This window comes from Tiliqua scincoides, chromosome 2, assembly GCF_035046505.1.
Source record: "Tiliqua scincoides isolate rTilSci1 chromosome 2, rTilSci1.hap2, whole genome shotgun sequence".
NCBI lineage: Eukaryota > Metazoa > Chordata > Lepidosauria > Squamata > Scincidae > Tiliqua > Tiliqua scincoides.
This window is the reverse complement of record NC_089822.1, coordinates 15,953,594-15,967,050: the sequence shown is the minus strand read 5'-3', so window position 1 is coordinate 15,967,050 and position 13,457 is coordinate 15,953,594. Positions and strand designations below refer to the sequence as shown.

The window sequence follows — 13,457 nt, the reverse complement described above, 5'->3', positions numbered from 1 at the left end:
CGCTGCTTGGCGGTCCACGTGACCACCGAGCGGCAGAGCTCCAGTGCTAGCTCAGCGTTGGGCTAGCACCCAGCGCTGGGCTTGCAACAGTGTGGCCGAGCTCAAGACTGGGCTCTAAAACAGCAAGAGACAATGGAATTTTTCTAATGCCGATTCCAACCAGCACCTGTCTAGAAAAACTAGCCAAGACTTCAAGTCATAAGAGATCCTAATTGGTAATATTTTGAAGAAATACTTCTGGGTAATATTGAATTAATACTGTCTTTCACTGTAATTACCAATTAGCATGCTCTTTTATTTAGGCAGTAAATAATAAACAGAACATTTTTATTTAAACTGCTCATTTAAATCACCTTGATTGAAATGAATCTATCCTGCAAAGAGACTAAGAAGTTTTGACCACAATACAGGTGAGTGTCGCTTAGTGACGCTCCAGCCAGCAACAGCACGCATATGCGATGGCTGCTGCTGGTCCCCCCAGCCTCTGAAGTAAATGGGAGCTGTGCTCCACTCGCCTCGGCTTTCTGAACCTCGGAGAGGCAGCGCACATCTGTGTACTGTCTCTCTGAGACTCAGACCGGCCATTTCAACCAAAACACATGACTTCCAGTTCCCAGGAAACTGAAAGGCGTATCTTTTCACCCAAAACGGGCATTGTGAGTCTCATAGAGGCAGCATTCCGATGCACGCTGTCTTTCCAAGGCTCAGAAAAGCCTCAAGAGGTGAGGGAGTGTGGCTCTCCTCACCTTTCAGAGGCTTTGCATAGTGTCAAGTCTCAGCTTGGCAATAGGGGTGTCAGTCCGCATCCCTGTCGCTAAGCTAAGCACAACTGTACTACTGTTAAAGAGATCTGCCTTTCACTCAAAACCAAAAATCCTCACCTCCACATCGCTATTCCCTATGTTCTGCTCTCCACTGGTCCACTCACCCTTCCCTCTACTAATTCCTAGGATCCCTAGAGACAGGAGTAGGAAAAGAGATTGCTCTTCATTGTCTCCCATCACCTACAGAAATAATGACTGTAGTCTTTTAGGGCGCAATCCTAACAGCGTACAGGAGCCCCTGGAGGGTCGCAAAAGTGCCATAAAGCACGTTTGCGCATCTGTGGGAGGAAGCTGCGTCAGCGCACCCAGATGCGCTAACGCACGGAGGCTGGCGGAAGCCTCCATAGCGGCTTCCTCCCCACTGCTTGTGCCAGTGCACCCGTGCCGACACAAGCGGTGAAGGTAGATGTGGGGGGTGGGGGAGGGCGGGTGATGGGCAGCCCTGGAGACCGGGAGCAGGGCTGGGACCCGGCGGTTATGCCAGATCCCAACCCCCGTCCCCAGGGAGAATAGAGCGGCTTTGAGACGCTCCGCTCTCCTCGGACTTGTGCCACCTCCAGAGGTGGCACAGGTCCAAGGAGACCCACTGGTGACGCGCAGCCCTTACCCGGGGTAAGGGGAAGAGCTTCCCTTTGCCCCTGGCTGAGCCGCTGCAGACAATGAACCTGCACTGGATGCAGAGCAAGCCTCCTGGCTTGCCTGCTCCAGCGCAGGTTTGGATTGCACCCTTAATCTACTGGTTCTCAAATATTTTAGCATCTGGAACAACCTAAAAAATGTTTCACTATACTAGCTTTGCAAGCCTCTCTAGCTATAGTGGTGCTTAGGTAGCAGTGCTCCCTCCCACCAGTAGCAGGTTGTTTAAACCCTTGATGCAGACAGCTTAATCTGTCTTGTCAGTTTTGTGAACAACCAAAAATTGGGTTGTGGGCCACAGACCCACAAACTGTGGAATATGTGAGAATCGTTGTTCTAATCTTTAAAAGGCTTGTTGAAGCAAGGAAAGATTTTATGGCTAGAAAAGAACAGTTTCTTTTCTGATTAAGAAAAGTCTGATTAAGAACAGGAGACACCAAGCGACAGTCAGCTCAATAAGAATAGCTGAAGGTATCCCCACCTTCCACCCACCTCAAGTCTGCAACTTTCTCACTTCTAAAGGCCTAACAAGATTTTGTGGTCTGCCAGGTGACAGCTGATCTATCAGTAAAAGTAACAGTATGAAAACCCAAAACAATTTACTATGCAGCAAACAAGTACTAGCTGGAGAGAATGACCACTGATGTCATTATCATATCAGTCAGTGAAAAAGGAAAGGTACTTTCAGGCTCCGTTGTTGCTTGCCTGGCAAGCTCTAAGGTATGTTTTCTTAAACACTAACAGCTACAGAGCCAATTCCTCTAGCTATTGAGAATGTGACTGATGGACTGAAAGTGAAATTAGAGAGTTCAGAAAAATAAAGGATCATAGTTACCTCCAGTGACGGGGTTGGACTAGAATTGATACCTTCATGTCTTTTGTACAGTTAAAGTGCACGATTATGGGTTAAGAGGCAGATTAGGAGCCTTCCATTGCCCCCCCCCCCACACCATATTATTATTTGTTTGTTTTAATACCACCACCAGAAGTCATTAGTTTCTAAAAAATATACTGGTTAAAAAGGTATGCTTACTGCAGTGACTAGTTTGATGGCACATAACTGAAGTTCACTGACATTTTCTACAAAAAAGGGTGTTATCCCCATTGAAGAAACCTGTTAACAAAAGACAGACAATTATACTTGCTAAACTGATACAAAATTGTTTTAACACAAAATAAGCCTTCTGACTACCACCTTTTAAATTTTAATTATTCTAATAAACTTCATAGCTTACAGCTGCAATTAAAGGAATTTGAGATGAAATCTCATACAAGCCAGCACACCTTATCTCTTTGTGGCATTCCTAATTCTTGCAGATTAGACTCAAATAAATGAAGTTATGAGGATACTCCAACCATACCATGAAGTGTTTTTTTTTAAAGACAGGATTGCACATAAAGCCTCAGTGGGCAGCACAAATATGCTAGGGAGCTGGATGTGTGGCAAGAACACTGGAACTTGCAAAGTTATTATTTCAGTCACATATTTTCTCCACTCCCAAAGCAGGCTCTTCTATATCCCTCTCTCAACATACAGGGGGTCTATGTTATCTGCAGATTTGGCATCCATGGATCTCTAGGATGCATGGGTGCTAAACAGCCCTACCCCAACCTCTGAGCTTGACCTGAGCATAACTCCAGTCAGGCCCAGAGGCTTTCTGATGCCTGCAGAGCCTTCCGGTGCTTCCCCAGGCCTCCCAAAGCCTTATAAGGCATTAAAACCTCACTTCTTTTCTTTTCTTTTTTCAGGCACTCTGAAAAGAAGTCTTTTCTTTTTTCAGGCACTCTGAGGACACATGCACTTGCATGCAACCTCTTCAGGCCTCAGAGAGCCACTGGGCCAGACCGGAGCATAACTCCAGCCAGGTTCGAAGGTTTGGGGGAGCAAAACCGCGCATTTCAATACATTTGATTTTCGATATCCACAGGGGTTCCAGGAACAGAACCTCCCTGTATGAAGACCCACCTGTACATATTCTGAATATTAACTATTTTCCATGTTATGTATTTGTATGGAATTCGATCACAGTTACCTGAAGGATAGTGGTATCAGTAAGAAGTTGAATCTCCAGTAATTCAGCCAAACTGCTAACAATATCACAAACTTTGTTGTACAACATCACAATTACTCTCTGTTTGTGGGTGGAACATTTGGCACGCTTTGCTTTTGAGCTTAATACGCCACCTAGAAAATGTTAAACAAAGTTGAACTTTCAAGAACGTTTACAGCATGAGACATACAACTTTTTAGTATCTTACAATGGTTTATATTTCCCATGTATTAATTACAAGAAAAATATCATATGTATGTGGGGAGGGATTTTCTGAAGAGGGTTCTTACTGAGGTTTCTATGCTATTAAAGCATATAAACTGCACCAAATCAATACTGCATCTAAAAGACTGGGTCCAAACAAGGATCAGAGGCATTAATTGATATTCAATAGAAGCTTTGGATCAACCAGCATGTCCTTTATAATTTTGTCTGATTTCAGAAAGTTACGAATATAATACAATATAATATTAATTCTCATACTAACCACCATGCGGATCCAATCGATAAACAGGATCATACTGAGGATAAAGTGTATTCTGCAAGTGAAACTTAGTGTATTGAATAACTCTTTCTATTACATCTTCAATATACACAGCTTTGGGCATGTTGGGTGATGTCATGATGTTGATAGCTGTAAGACAGGCATCTGCAGATTTTGTGACTCTTTCCATGATCAAGTCTCTCCACAATCTTTCCTCATCTTCAGTGTCGTTATTCTACAAAAAAACATTCAGAATTTAAAACAGTATCCAAAGAATGGGACTGTGAACAAATCTCTAATTCAGGGGTCTCCAAAATATGGCCTAGGAGCCATATCTGGCCTGCCACAAGATTCTATCCTGCCTCCAGCAACTTTTTTTGCCAGAACATTAGTTAATGTTTGACATTTTTACTCCTTATATATTATTTCTCAGTTTAAGCATGGCATTGTTTCTTTGTAATTGTCACATTTGTTCTGAATCATAACATGTTGGATACAATAAATAATCCAAGTAGAACATATTCATTCATTTAAATTTCATTCACTCATTTATAAAACTGATTTTTTCCCAGCCCACAAAAATGTATAAAATATATTCAGTGGCCCTCATACTGAAAAGTTTGGACAACCCCTGCTCTAGTTAATGCAAACAATAAAATATACTTTACATTATATTAATAGCCATGTAAGCCAGGATTATGTTTTTGCTGTCCACTACTTCATATATTAAGTAACCTATGCAGAACTGGAAAAAAATACTTAAGTGCTTTGGAATTGTATAGGTGAAATAACCCATATATCTTATGACATCCTATAGACAGAGGAACATCTCTACAGACAACTACAGATATCATGAAACTTAGCTATTACACCGTCCCTCATTAAGCAGTCCAAGAAAAAAAGGGGAGAACAAAGACCTCGGGGTAAAATATAGAACCCAAACATAGTAAGGGCAAAAGGCCATGTGCAAGTCAATACACACAGATCATCAACTCAGATCTTGCTCTGGATGCCTTTTGCTCTTTGAGGAATAACTGACACCCACAAGGAGCATGCCCTTTTCAGTGGTGGCACTGACTTTCTGGAATGCTCTCCCCACACTGTTTGGTTGGCCTCAACCCTATACTCCTTCAGAAGACTAGCTGAAATCTGGATGTTCTGTTCAGCTTCAGTTGGACAGGTGAGGGATGCAACGGCGGGATTACTAGGATGGCCCTCAGTTTGAATTTTCTGTTATAATACTGCCATCATACTTTTTTCCTATATTATTGTATTGCTGTTCTGTCAGTCACCTTGCCTCTGTGGTAAGAAAGACAGGATATAAATGTTTTAAAACAAGAGTTCTTTTGAGAACTGAAGAATACAGACACTCCTGTGCTTGAGGAGTATGTAACACTGATATGCTGACAAAAATAGAGTTTGCTTGAAAAGGATAGAATTCTTATTTCCTTGGGAAAGGAACTCCATAAGATTGAAAGGTTTTTTTGTTTTGTTTTGTTTTTGAAGATGCTGAACTTAGGCTAAATCCACAATCATACTAATTTTAGGAGCTGTGGTGATGGCTAGAAGGAGCAGTGTGTTGAGAAACAGGTGGTCAACTGAATAAAGTGTTAGGAGCCCAACTAAAGAAAACCTACAATTAGGGGACCCTATATTTGGGTCCCATGGAGCAAAAGCCAATAGGGGAAAATTGGCCTAGTCTGAAAATACATGAGCAAGGAAAGCTAGTTTGGCTTTTGTATTCAGAGAGAAAGGTGGGGGTGAATGGATGGACACAAACACCAGTTTCAACAAATAACTGCATGGGGTAGCCCTTTTCATATCTGATGACCAGCACCTTTTGGTGCTAAAGGTGGATGAATTTTAATTCTCATATAAATTGTGGTAGTGAATTTAGTTTCCAATTCTGAGTTTTGGATAACTTTTTAAAATAAAACTTGTAGGTAGTAAAGAACCAGCATGAGTATGCATCTTGTGAAGTGTACTTTAAAAAAGCTATAATTGCATTGGGTCCACTACTCCCTCACAGGGAGAAAGGTGGAATAAAAATTAAATAAACTTGCAATTTTACAAACTGTCTCTCTCAGAAAGCAACTCTACTGCTAAGGGAAACGGGACTGCAGAGTAAAATTGATACGCTACCATGTAAAAAATGTTTTCAGAAAGACAAAAAAGGTGAGAACTGATCAGAGGTGAGAAACTAACAGCAGGCCAGACCTAGGCAATTTCAGCCCCATATGCAGCTCTGGTGAAGCCCTCTTCTGCCTATGAACCAGGGATGGAAAAATGCATCACAGCTTGATTAGAGTCAAGTCTAGAATCACTGCCCCTGCGACTTGACTCAAAGAAGAATCATAACGGGCACTTTCCAAGTCGCCTCTTCGCGATTCTAAAGGACTCAAGTTGCTCCCGGGCTCTCTCTCTCTCTCTCTCTCTCTCTCTCTCTCTCTCTCTGTAAAAGAGTGAGTGAGAGAGAGAGAGATATCTTCCTCCGTCATACAATGATGAATGACATAGGCCTACAAAATTGAGGGTCAGAAAAGTTTTTCCCAAACTTTATGGTGGTTTGATATGAATTTGGGGTGCCTATTCCAAAAATGGCATTCTTTTTGCCCTATCATGTCTAGTTTTGGAGATATAATATAGTCTCATTAGTGAATGGTTTAAGCAGCTTCCTCATGAGGAAGACATGGTGTAGGAAGCCTCATGAGGAAGCTGGCAAAATGGCAAAACGGATGCCATTTTTGGAATTGGCACCCCAAATATAACCAGGAATTGGTGTAACGTTTAAGGAAGCAAAATGTGTGTTGGCCTGTTATTTGTTCCTTCCTTTCTATCACAGATAGGCAAGAAGCCTGTTCCTGCCTCCCCGCTCCTATTCACTGCAGGTGGAAATATTAACCCTTCTCTGCCTCATCGCTGAACTCCCTGCTGCTCACCCGGTCTGAATGATGGCCACATGAGGACTTTCACGCCACAGAAAAAGTAAGCAAGCACACCCAGATACAGGCACACTCAAGTCAGCATGCATGGGGACGAGTGGTGAGTCAGAGGGCCCTTGACTCGAGTATTTTTCTTCCATGCACCCAACTCTCGAGTCAACAAGTCACCAAAAAATGCACATTTTGTGACTCAAGTCTGAGTCATCTGACTCGAGTTCCCATCCCTGCTATGAACTATCTGTGGGGAAAAAATATTCTACTATTGCTGCTAGATGCATGTGCTGTACTACTGCGCTCTTATTCATTATGTGAATGGGCAGACTACTTGAAATAATGCTTTAAACTCTAAAGGGGGGGAGTATTTCCCCCTCAGAAGTACTTCTTTTTACTATTTCCCCTTTAACAAGTACACAGAAATTCAGTTCCTTTCAGTAATCTTTGTGTTTAAATAATTTAATTCAATTTCTATGACCAGCCACATGATGGCAACAATGTGTAAAGTTTAAACAAAACAGAGAGACAATTAAGAATACAGGAGTTACCAAACAGAATATGCTGTGCTAGTTTCTTGATAAATCTAAAAATAAGATATCCAGAATAAAGTATTCTTGCATATCCCAAGAGAAATACAGGCATACTCCACGCACCACTATTTTACAAATTACGAGTACAAATCTCTACTATACATTTAAAACAGAGCCATCAACTTAGATCTTATATACAGTTGGATCAGTACTACAATCAAAGCAAAATATTAAAATGTCAACATCTCCGAGAGGCAGAAAAAGAAATATAATTATACCATTATCAATCTGAACAACTCACATGGTTAAGCAATGTAGAAAGCTTTGCACCATCTTGAATATTCTTTTCCAAAATGTTCAGGACTTTCACTGTTTTTTCTGTTGAAAGCTAAGAAGAAAAGAATTCATTCAACCAGTTATCTTTCATTGATAGAGTTATCATCTCTAAGATGGTATTAAATTTAAACTGAACTTGACAAAGAATCCAACATCGTTCATCCTAAAATTCACAATCTACTTTCGTCTCTTTACAAGGCAGAGAACAAAGGACTCTAAAAGAGATGGGAAATGCCTTCTGGTCTAGTTTAGGGTTAGTCATTAAAAAGTACTAACATTTGTCTCCTAGTGCCCCACATCACCCAGAATCTGAACTATTGAACCAAACAAGCAAAATAAAAAATAAAAAAATTGCAAGATGCTAAACAAGCGTGTATAACTTTGGGGGGGGGAGGGGGTATGTCCCAAACGTATTCAAGGCCAAAATGGGTTCCTATAACTTTTCCAAGTCAAATATGTTTATTGGAGATTCCCTTCTTGAACAGTGTTAGTTTTTTAATGGCAGCAACAACTTACTCTGTCCATAATGCCCATTGCCTTGATTTTAGCAGATTCACTGCCCAATTCACTAAGTTGATGTTTTCCCAGTAATAATTCCTGAGGCATTTCATCATCATCACCTAGTAGGAGGGGGAAAAAATATTTTTACTGCACCAGTAAGACATTGCTATTTCTGACAGCAGAATTTCCAAACAGCAGAACTGCAGTCTAGAAGACTTATTTTTAAAAAACCTAGGTGACATTAGCCATAACTAATAACTGTCATTCATGAACTGCAGCCTCAAGACTCTTTCTTCAAAATTATATCCTAACACCTTAAAGCAGCAGTTCTCAAACACCGACAAGTGTTTGTGGGGAGGTGGGGCATAGGAGGGGGATGTGCCCTGGTGTTGGCACACTGATTGCAGCACCACAGACACCCAAAGGCTTGTCTCCCTACCGGGGGGGGGGGGTTCACAGCAAGCCTCGGAGAGGGTCCGGGAAGCCCGCAGCCTCCTCTGTGGGTCTCCCCCAAGCTGTATATTGCTCCAATCTGCAGTCCAGACCGACTGCTGGTTTACCAGGAGACACTTCGTGTAAACTGGAAGTGGCTACAGCCTGCAGATCAGAGTGATATACAGCTTGGGGGAGACCTGCAGAGGGGACTGCGGGCCTCCTGGACTCTCTCTGAAGGTTGCTGTGAACCCCCAGATAGGGAGACAAGGCTTGTGACCTGAAGCTTGCTGACCCCCCCCCCCCGGTAAGGAGACAAGCCTCCAGGTGCCCGCGGCACCGAAATCGCAGCAGTGCCACCAGGACACCCATTCCTGGGTCATTTCCCTTAAGGGGGAATGGCCTGTTTTTTGTTTCTATGTGGGCTATGACCCACCACTTTGAGCATCTGTGCTTTTAAGCATTTAAGACAAATAATTTGTTGAAGCCGATAGATGTAGATAGGTCAGTCAAAAATTTGGAGGGGGCAAGTAAGAACCACCACCCTTCCAGAATAAACTCAGCAGGTTTAGGGAAACTGTACTATAAGATGACAGCTGTGACAATAGAAATGTGAGTAAAGAGAAAGATGATCCTCTGGTTTTCATAGCCTCTGTAACTAACAGCACAATCCAAACCATAAGCCGGCTTAGTTCTGTTGCCTTCCGCATGATACAAGCATGCTGTAAAGCTCGGCGGTCAGGTAGGCCAGCAAGAGGACGTGCGCTGCCCTCCACATGCCAGTTCCAGACCAGCAGAGGCTAAGTTTGCACCAGCCAAGGGTGGCCAGCGGGCGAGGGGGTGGTGGAGAGGGTGAAATGGGGGTGGTTTTGGGCAAGGGAAGGGTGGGACCAGCCTTGGCATCTTAGGCTGAACTGTAATCCCTCACCCAGCCAGCCTCAGCATTACACCGAGCGGCTCAGATTTGCACCAGCAATTCTGCTGGCACAGATCCGAATAGCTCCATGGGGTGGCTGGTGCGTGGCACAGGTTAAGGGGATAAATATTTTCTCATTCTGAGTTGCGCCATAGCCATCTCCTAAACTGCACTGGATACAGTGCAGGCCAGTCGGTCTGCCTCTTCCAGTACAGGTTAAGATTGGGCTGCCCGCCTGAGATCCTGTTATTACAATTACCCTTTTAAGACACAGGCATGCCCTGGTATCTGTGGGGGTTGTGTTTCCCCTAACGGAAACCACAGATAACTGGGGATACCACCCCAACACTCCAAGGGGCAAGGGAAGCTGGACACTCCTCACCTCTGGAGGCTTTCTGAGTCCCTCAGTGGCTTCCCCAGGCCTCCCAATGCCTTACAAGGCATTAAAAATATCACTTCTGGTTTTATAATAAAACTAGAAGTGACTTCTTTTTTTGCCTTTTCAGCCATCCTGAATTTGTAGCAGCTGCAGGCAGACACTCCATAGGTAAGGGAAGTCGCAATCTTCAGATATGGGATCCATAGATATGGTGGCCTCTCCATACTGAACGCCACCATAATGTCAATCACTTATTTCTGAAAGTAATTCATCTGGTTGGCCACATGTTCACCATACAAATATGTTAAAATATGAAGAGACCATGGGCTGATGAAATGTTATCACCTTGCTGACTTGCCTTTTCTCAGCAAAACTCTTACAAAACTCAATTGTCCCTCTCAGTCACAATGGAATAACTTTTCTGTTGGTTGCAATTATAATTCTTTCTGGGGCTTGTAGTCAATAGACATGGGGTAGAGGAGACAAAGCTTTCTATTGGTAGAACCAAAGTCCACCAATATGTCAGTCCAAAAAAAAAGGTTACACAACCATCTTCAAGACGGGACACCAAGACATCCTAAAAGGACATAAGTAGTGTTGAAGTTAAAGGAATTGCATTCAAAGAAAATTATGTATTTACCAAACGCAGTAAAATCCATGTCTTCCAAATTGTCTAAAATATTTTCTACTGAAGCACTGAACCTCTTGAATGTAGATGAATCCATCATTTCTAATGGAAAATGAAAATTATAATAGATTGGAGTAATGTACAATGCATAATGAACAATAACCAAGGACATTAGAATTCACAAAAAACCTGTTACCTTCAGGTGTTAGCTTTGGTTCATAAGCTTTTCTCTTCTTTTGTTTTTCTTTTTTCTTCATTTTTCTAGCCACTTAAATTATAAAAAATACAAAATGAACTATTTACGGCAAAATGCTTTCTTCTACAAAAACATATTATAGTTGTGACATTTGCATGAGTCTTTTAGGTTTAAACTATAACTAATAACTCCAAAATTGGACCGGTTTTAACATTATAGGAATAAACTAATTATCCATGGATTTTTCACCTAGAGTTTTATCTCAACGCAATGATAAGGGCCCTTTAAATTAAATGGAAAAAGTCATTTAACAATAGCCTCCCATAATGCAAGAGAGGGCAACTGACAATCCATTAATCATTCTCTCCCCAGGCACTTAGAACAGATTCACTCCAAGGCAAGCGATCCCTTCCCCCTGTGCACTTGAAAGAAAAATGGGCTGGTGCACCCTCCTTATGAGGAAAGGCTACGGCGTTTGGGCCTCTTCAGCCTAGAAAAGAGACGCCTGAGGGGGGACATGATTGAGACATACAAAATTATGCATGGGAAGGATAAAGTGGATAGAGAGATGCTCTTTACACTCTCACATAACACCAGAACCAGGGGACATCTACTAAAATTGAGAGTTGGGAGAGTTAGGACAGATAAAAGAAAATATTTCTTTACTCAGCGTGTAGTCAGTCTGTGGAACTCCTTGCCGCAAGATGTGGTGATGGCACCTGGCCTGGATGCCTTTAAAAAGGGATTGGACAAGTTTCTGGAGGAAAAATCCATTATGGGTTACAAGCCATGATGTGTATGTGCAACCTCCTGATTTTAGAAATGGGCTATATCAGAATGCCAGATGCAAGGGAGGGCACCAGGATGCAGGTCTCTTGTTATCTGGTGTGCTCCCTGGGGCATTTGGTGGGCCGCTGTGAGATATGGGAAGCTAGACTAGATGGGCCTATGGCCTGATCCAGTGGGGCTGTTCTTATGTTCTTAATCACTTTGCATTGATGAAGGAGGGGTCGCTGGCTTGGAGTGAAGACTTTCTAAGGACCTGGAGAGAGACTGATGGATTGTCTGCTTAATGACTCTGTCTTACATCACAAAGGTAAGCAAGGCTATTTTTAAATCACCCAGCAAAGCGACACTGTTTTTTAAATGGATTTGATTTAAGGCGATTTTTGCCATCCACGTGAGTTCTGGGAATGGATCCCTCAATAATGAGACTCAACTTGTATTGCATTTTATTAAGTTTTCCATTAAAAACTGCAGCGGTAAGTACAGGCATACCCCTGTATCCATGGATATGGGGGGACACCCCCACCCTCTGGGGAGCTGTATTCCCCTTGCTTCCAGAGGGGGTACGTGGGGGGGGGTTCTGTGGATCTGATCCACCGTTAAGTGAAACCATGAATGCAGTATCCCTGTATACTAGCAGAGTGATAATTACCTTCACTGAGGCTAGGAGGAGGAGAATAATCATCCATGTCTGAATCTTCTGGACTACGGTTACGATACCGACTGCTACCAGAGCTCCTCCTCCCTTCATGATAATGGCTACCCCTTCTATGATCTCCAGATGCTCGTCTGTCATGCTCTTCATATTCCCAAGCTTTATCCACATTTCTATCTTTTTTATGCCTTTTCCGGGAAGCTGGAAATGAATATACCATTATGAATGCTCAATTCAATTTTAAAAAAATTTCCCACACATCTTCTGCTATAGTTAATTCAGAAAACACATTCCAACTGTCGTCTTGGTACCCTAACAGTCTTGGAAGACAAACTCATCAAGAATAATTTGCTGAACCTTACTGAAGTTTTTGAATGAACAGCATCTTACTGTTTAATATATGGAAATACTAAAGTTCATGCTTTTTTGTTTCTGCTGCAAAATATTGCTTGCTTTATTTCTGGTCTTGAGAAGTGTGGTACTTGGCTTACTGGTTCTCATCTTATCACCTTAAACATTTGGGCTAGAGCCCAATATTATAGTCATACAGACAAGAGACAAATGCTTCAAGTCTAACCCTCCTTTTTGATTATGGCTGTAGAAATTCCCACTACTGTAGATACATGTTTTTTAAGCAAGAGCATCCCAGATTGTGCAAGCAACTCTCACAAATGCACACATCACTTCTTTGAATCCTGGTCTTGATGTCGATCCAGAATTCTACTACTTGCATTATTTATCTTGCTCACTTTACAAACATGTTATGCTGTTCCTTGTCTACTTTTTCATCATTGTATCCCAGTCTTATTTTGTATTCAGTGTAAGCTTTTGGTTTTCACTTTTCAAGATCTCAAAAACCGGGATCTCTCTTTTTTTCTCCTCTTCTTCATACTGCTAGACAGGGTTCTGAATTCTTTTTGTCTCCATTATGAACTCACTCAGGAAAGTCACAGCATCTAAGCCTCAGTTCCCCAGTTGCCATAGGGGTATAACAGTAACTATTTGGTTTATAGAGCTGTTGCATGGACTACAGCAACGTAATATGTATGAAAGTCTTTGCACATCTAGAAAATGCTATATAACTGCTCTACAAAAACAAGTAGAATTATTATAAGCAGTATATTAATTCTGAGAATTTTATTTGAGGAATAATTTTCCGATAAAACT

The 13,457-nt window shown here is 42.1% G+C and overlaps 1 protein-coding gene across 3 annotated transcripts in view; it reads right to left on the bottom strand.

Annotated features, from left to right (window-relative positions):
• NIPBL (NIPBL cohesin loading factor) overlaps nucleotides 1-13,457 on the bottom strand; it is a 209,258-nt gene that overhangs the window by 55,428 nt on the left and 140,373 nt on the right. For all 3 annotated transcript variants that reach the window (XM_066618315.1, XM_066618317.1, XM_066618316.1), the window contains 8 exons: nucleotides 12,288-12,491; nucleotides 10,850-10,921; nucleotides 10,666-10,755; nucleotides 8,314-8,417; nucleotides 7,763-7,849; nucleotides 3,999-4,230; nucleotides 3,494-3,645; nucleotides 2,494-2,574 (listed from right to left, as the gene is read on the bottom strand). In XM_066618315.1, coding sequence (XP_066474412.1) covers nucleotides 2,494-2,574; nucleotides 3,494-3,645; nucleotides 3,999-4,230; nucleotides 7,763-7,849; nucleotides 8,314-8,417; nucleotides 10,666-10,755; nucleotides 10,850-10,921; nucleotides 12,288-12,491 — 1,022 coding nt within the window. The remainder of the gene's footprint in view (nucleotides 1-2,493; nucleotides 2,575-3,493; nucleotides 3,646-3,998; nucleotides 4,231-7,762; nucleotides 7,850-8,313; nucleotides 8,418-10,665; nucleotides 10,756-10,849; nucleotides 10,922-12,287; nucleotides 12,492-13,457) is intronic.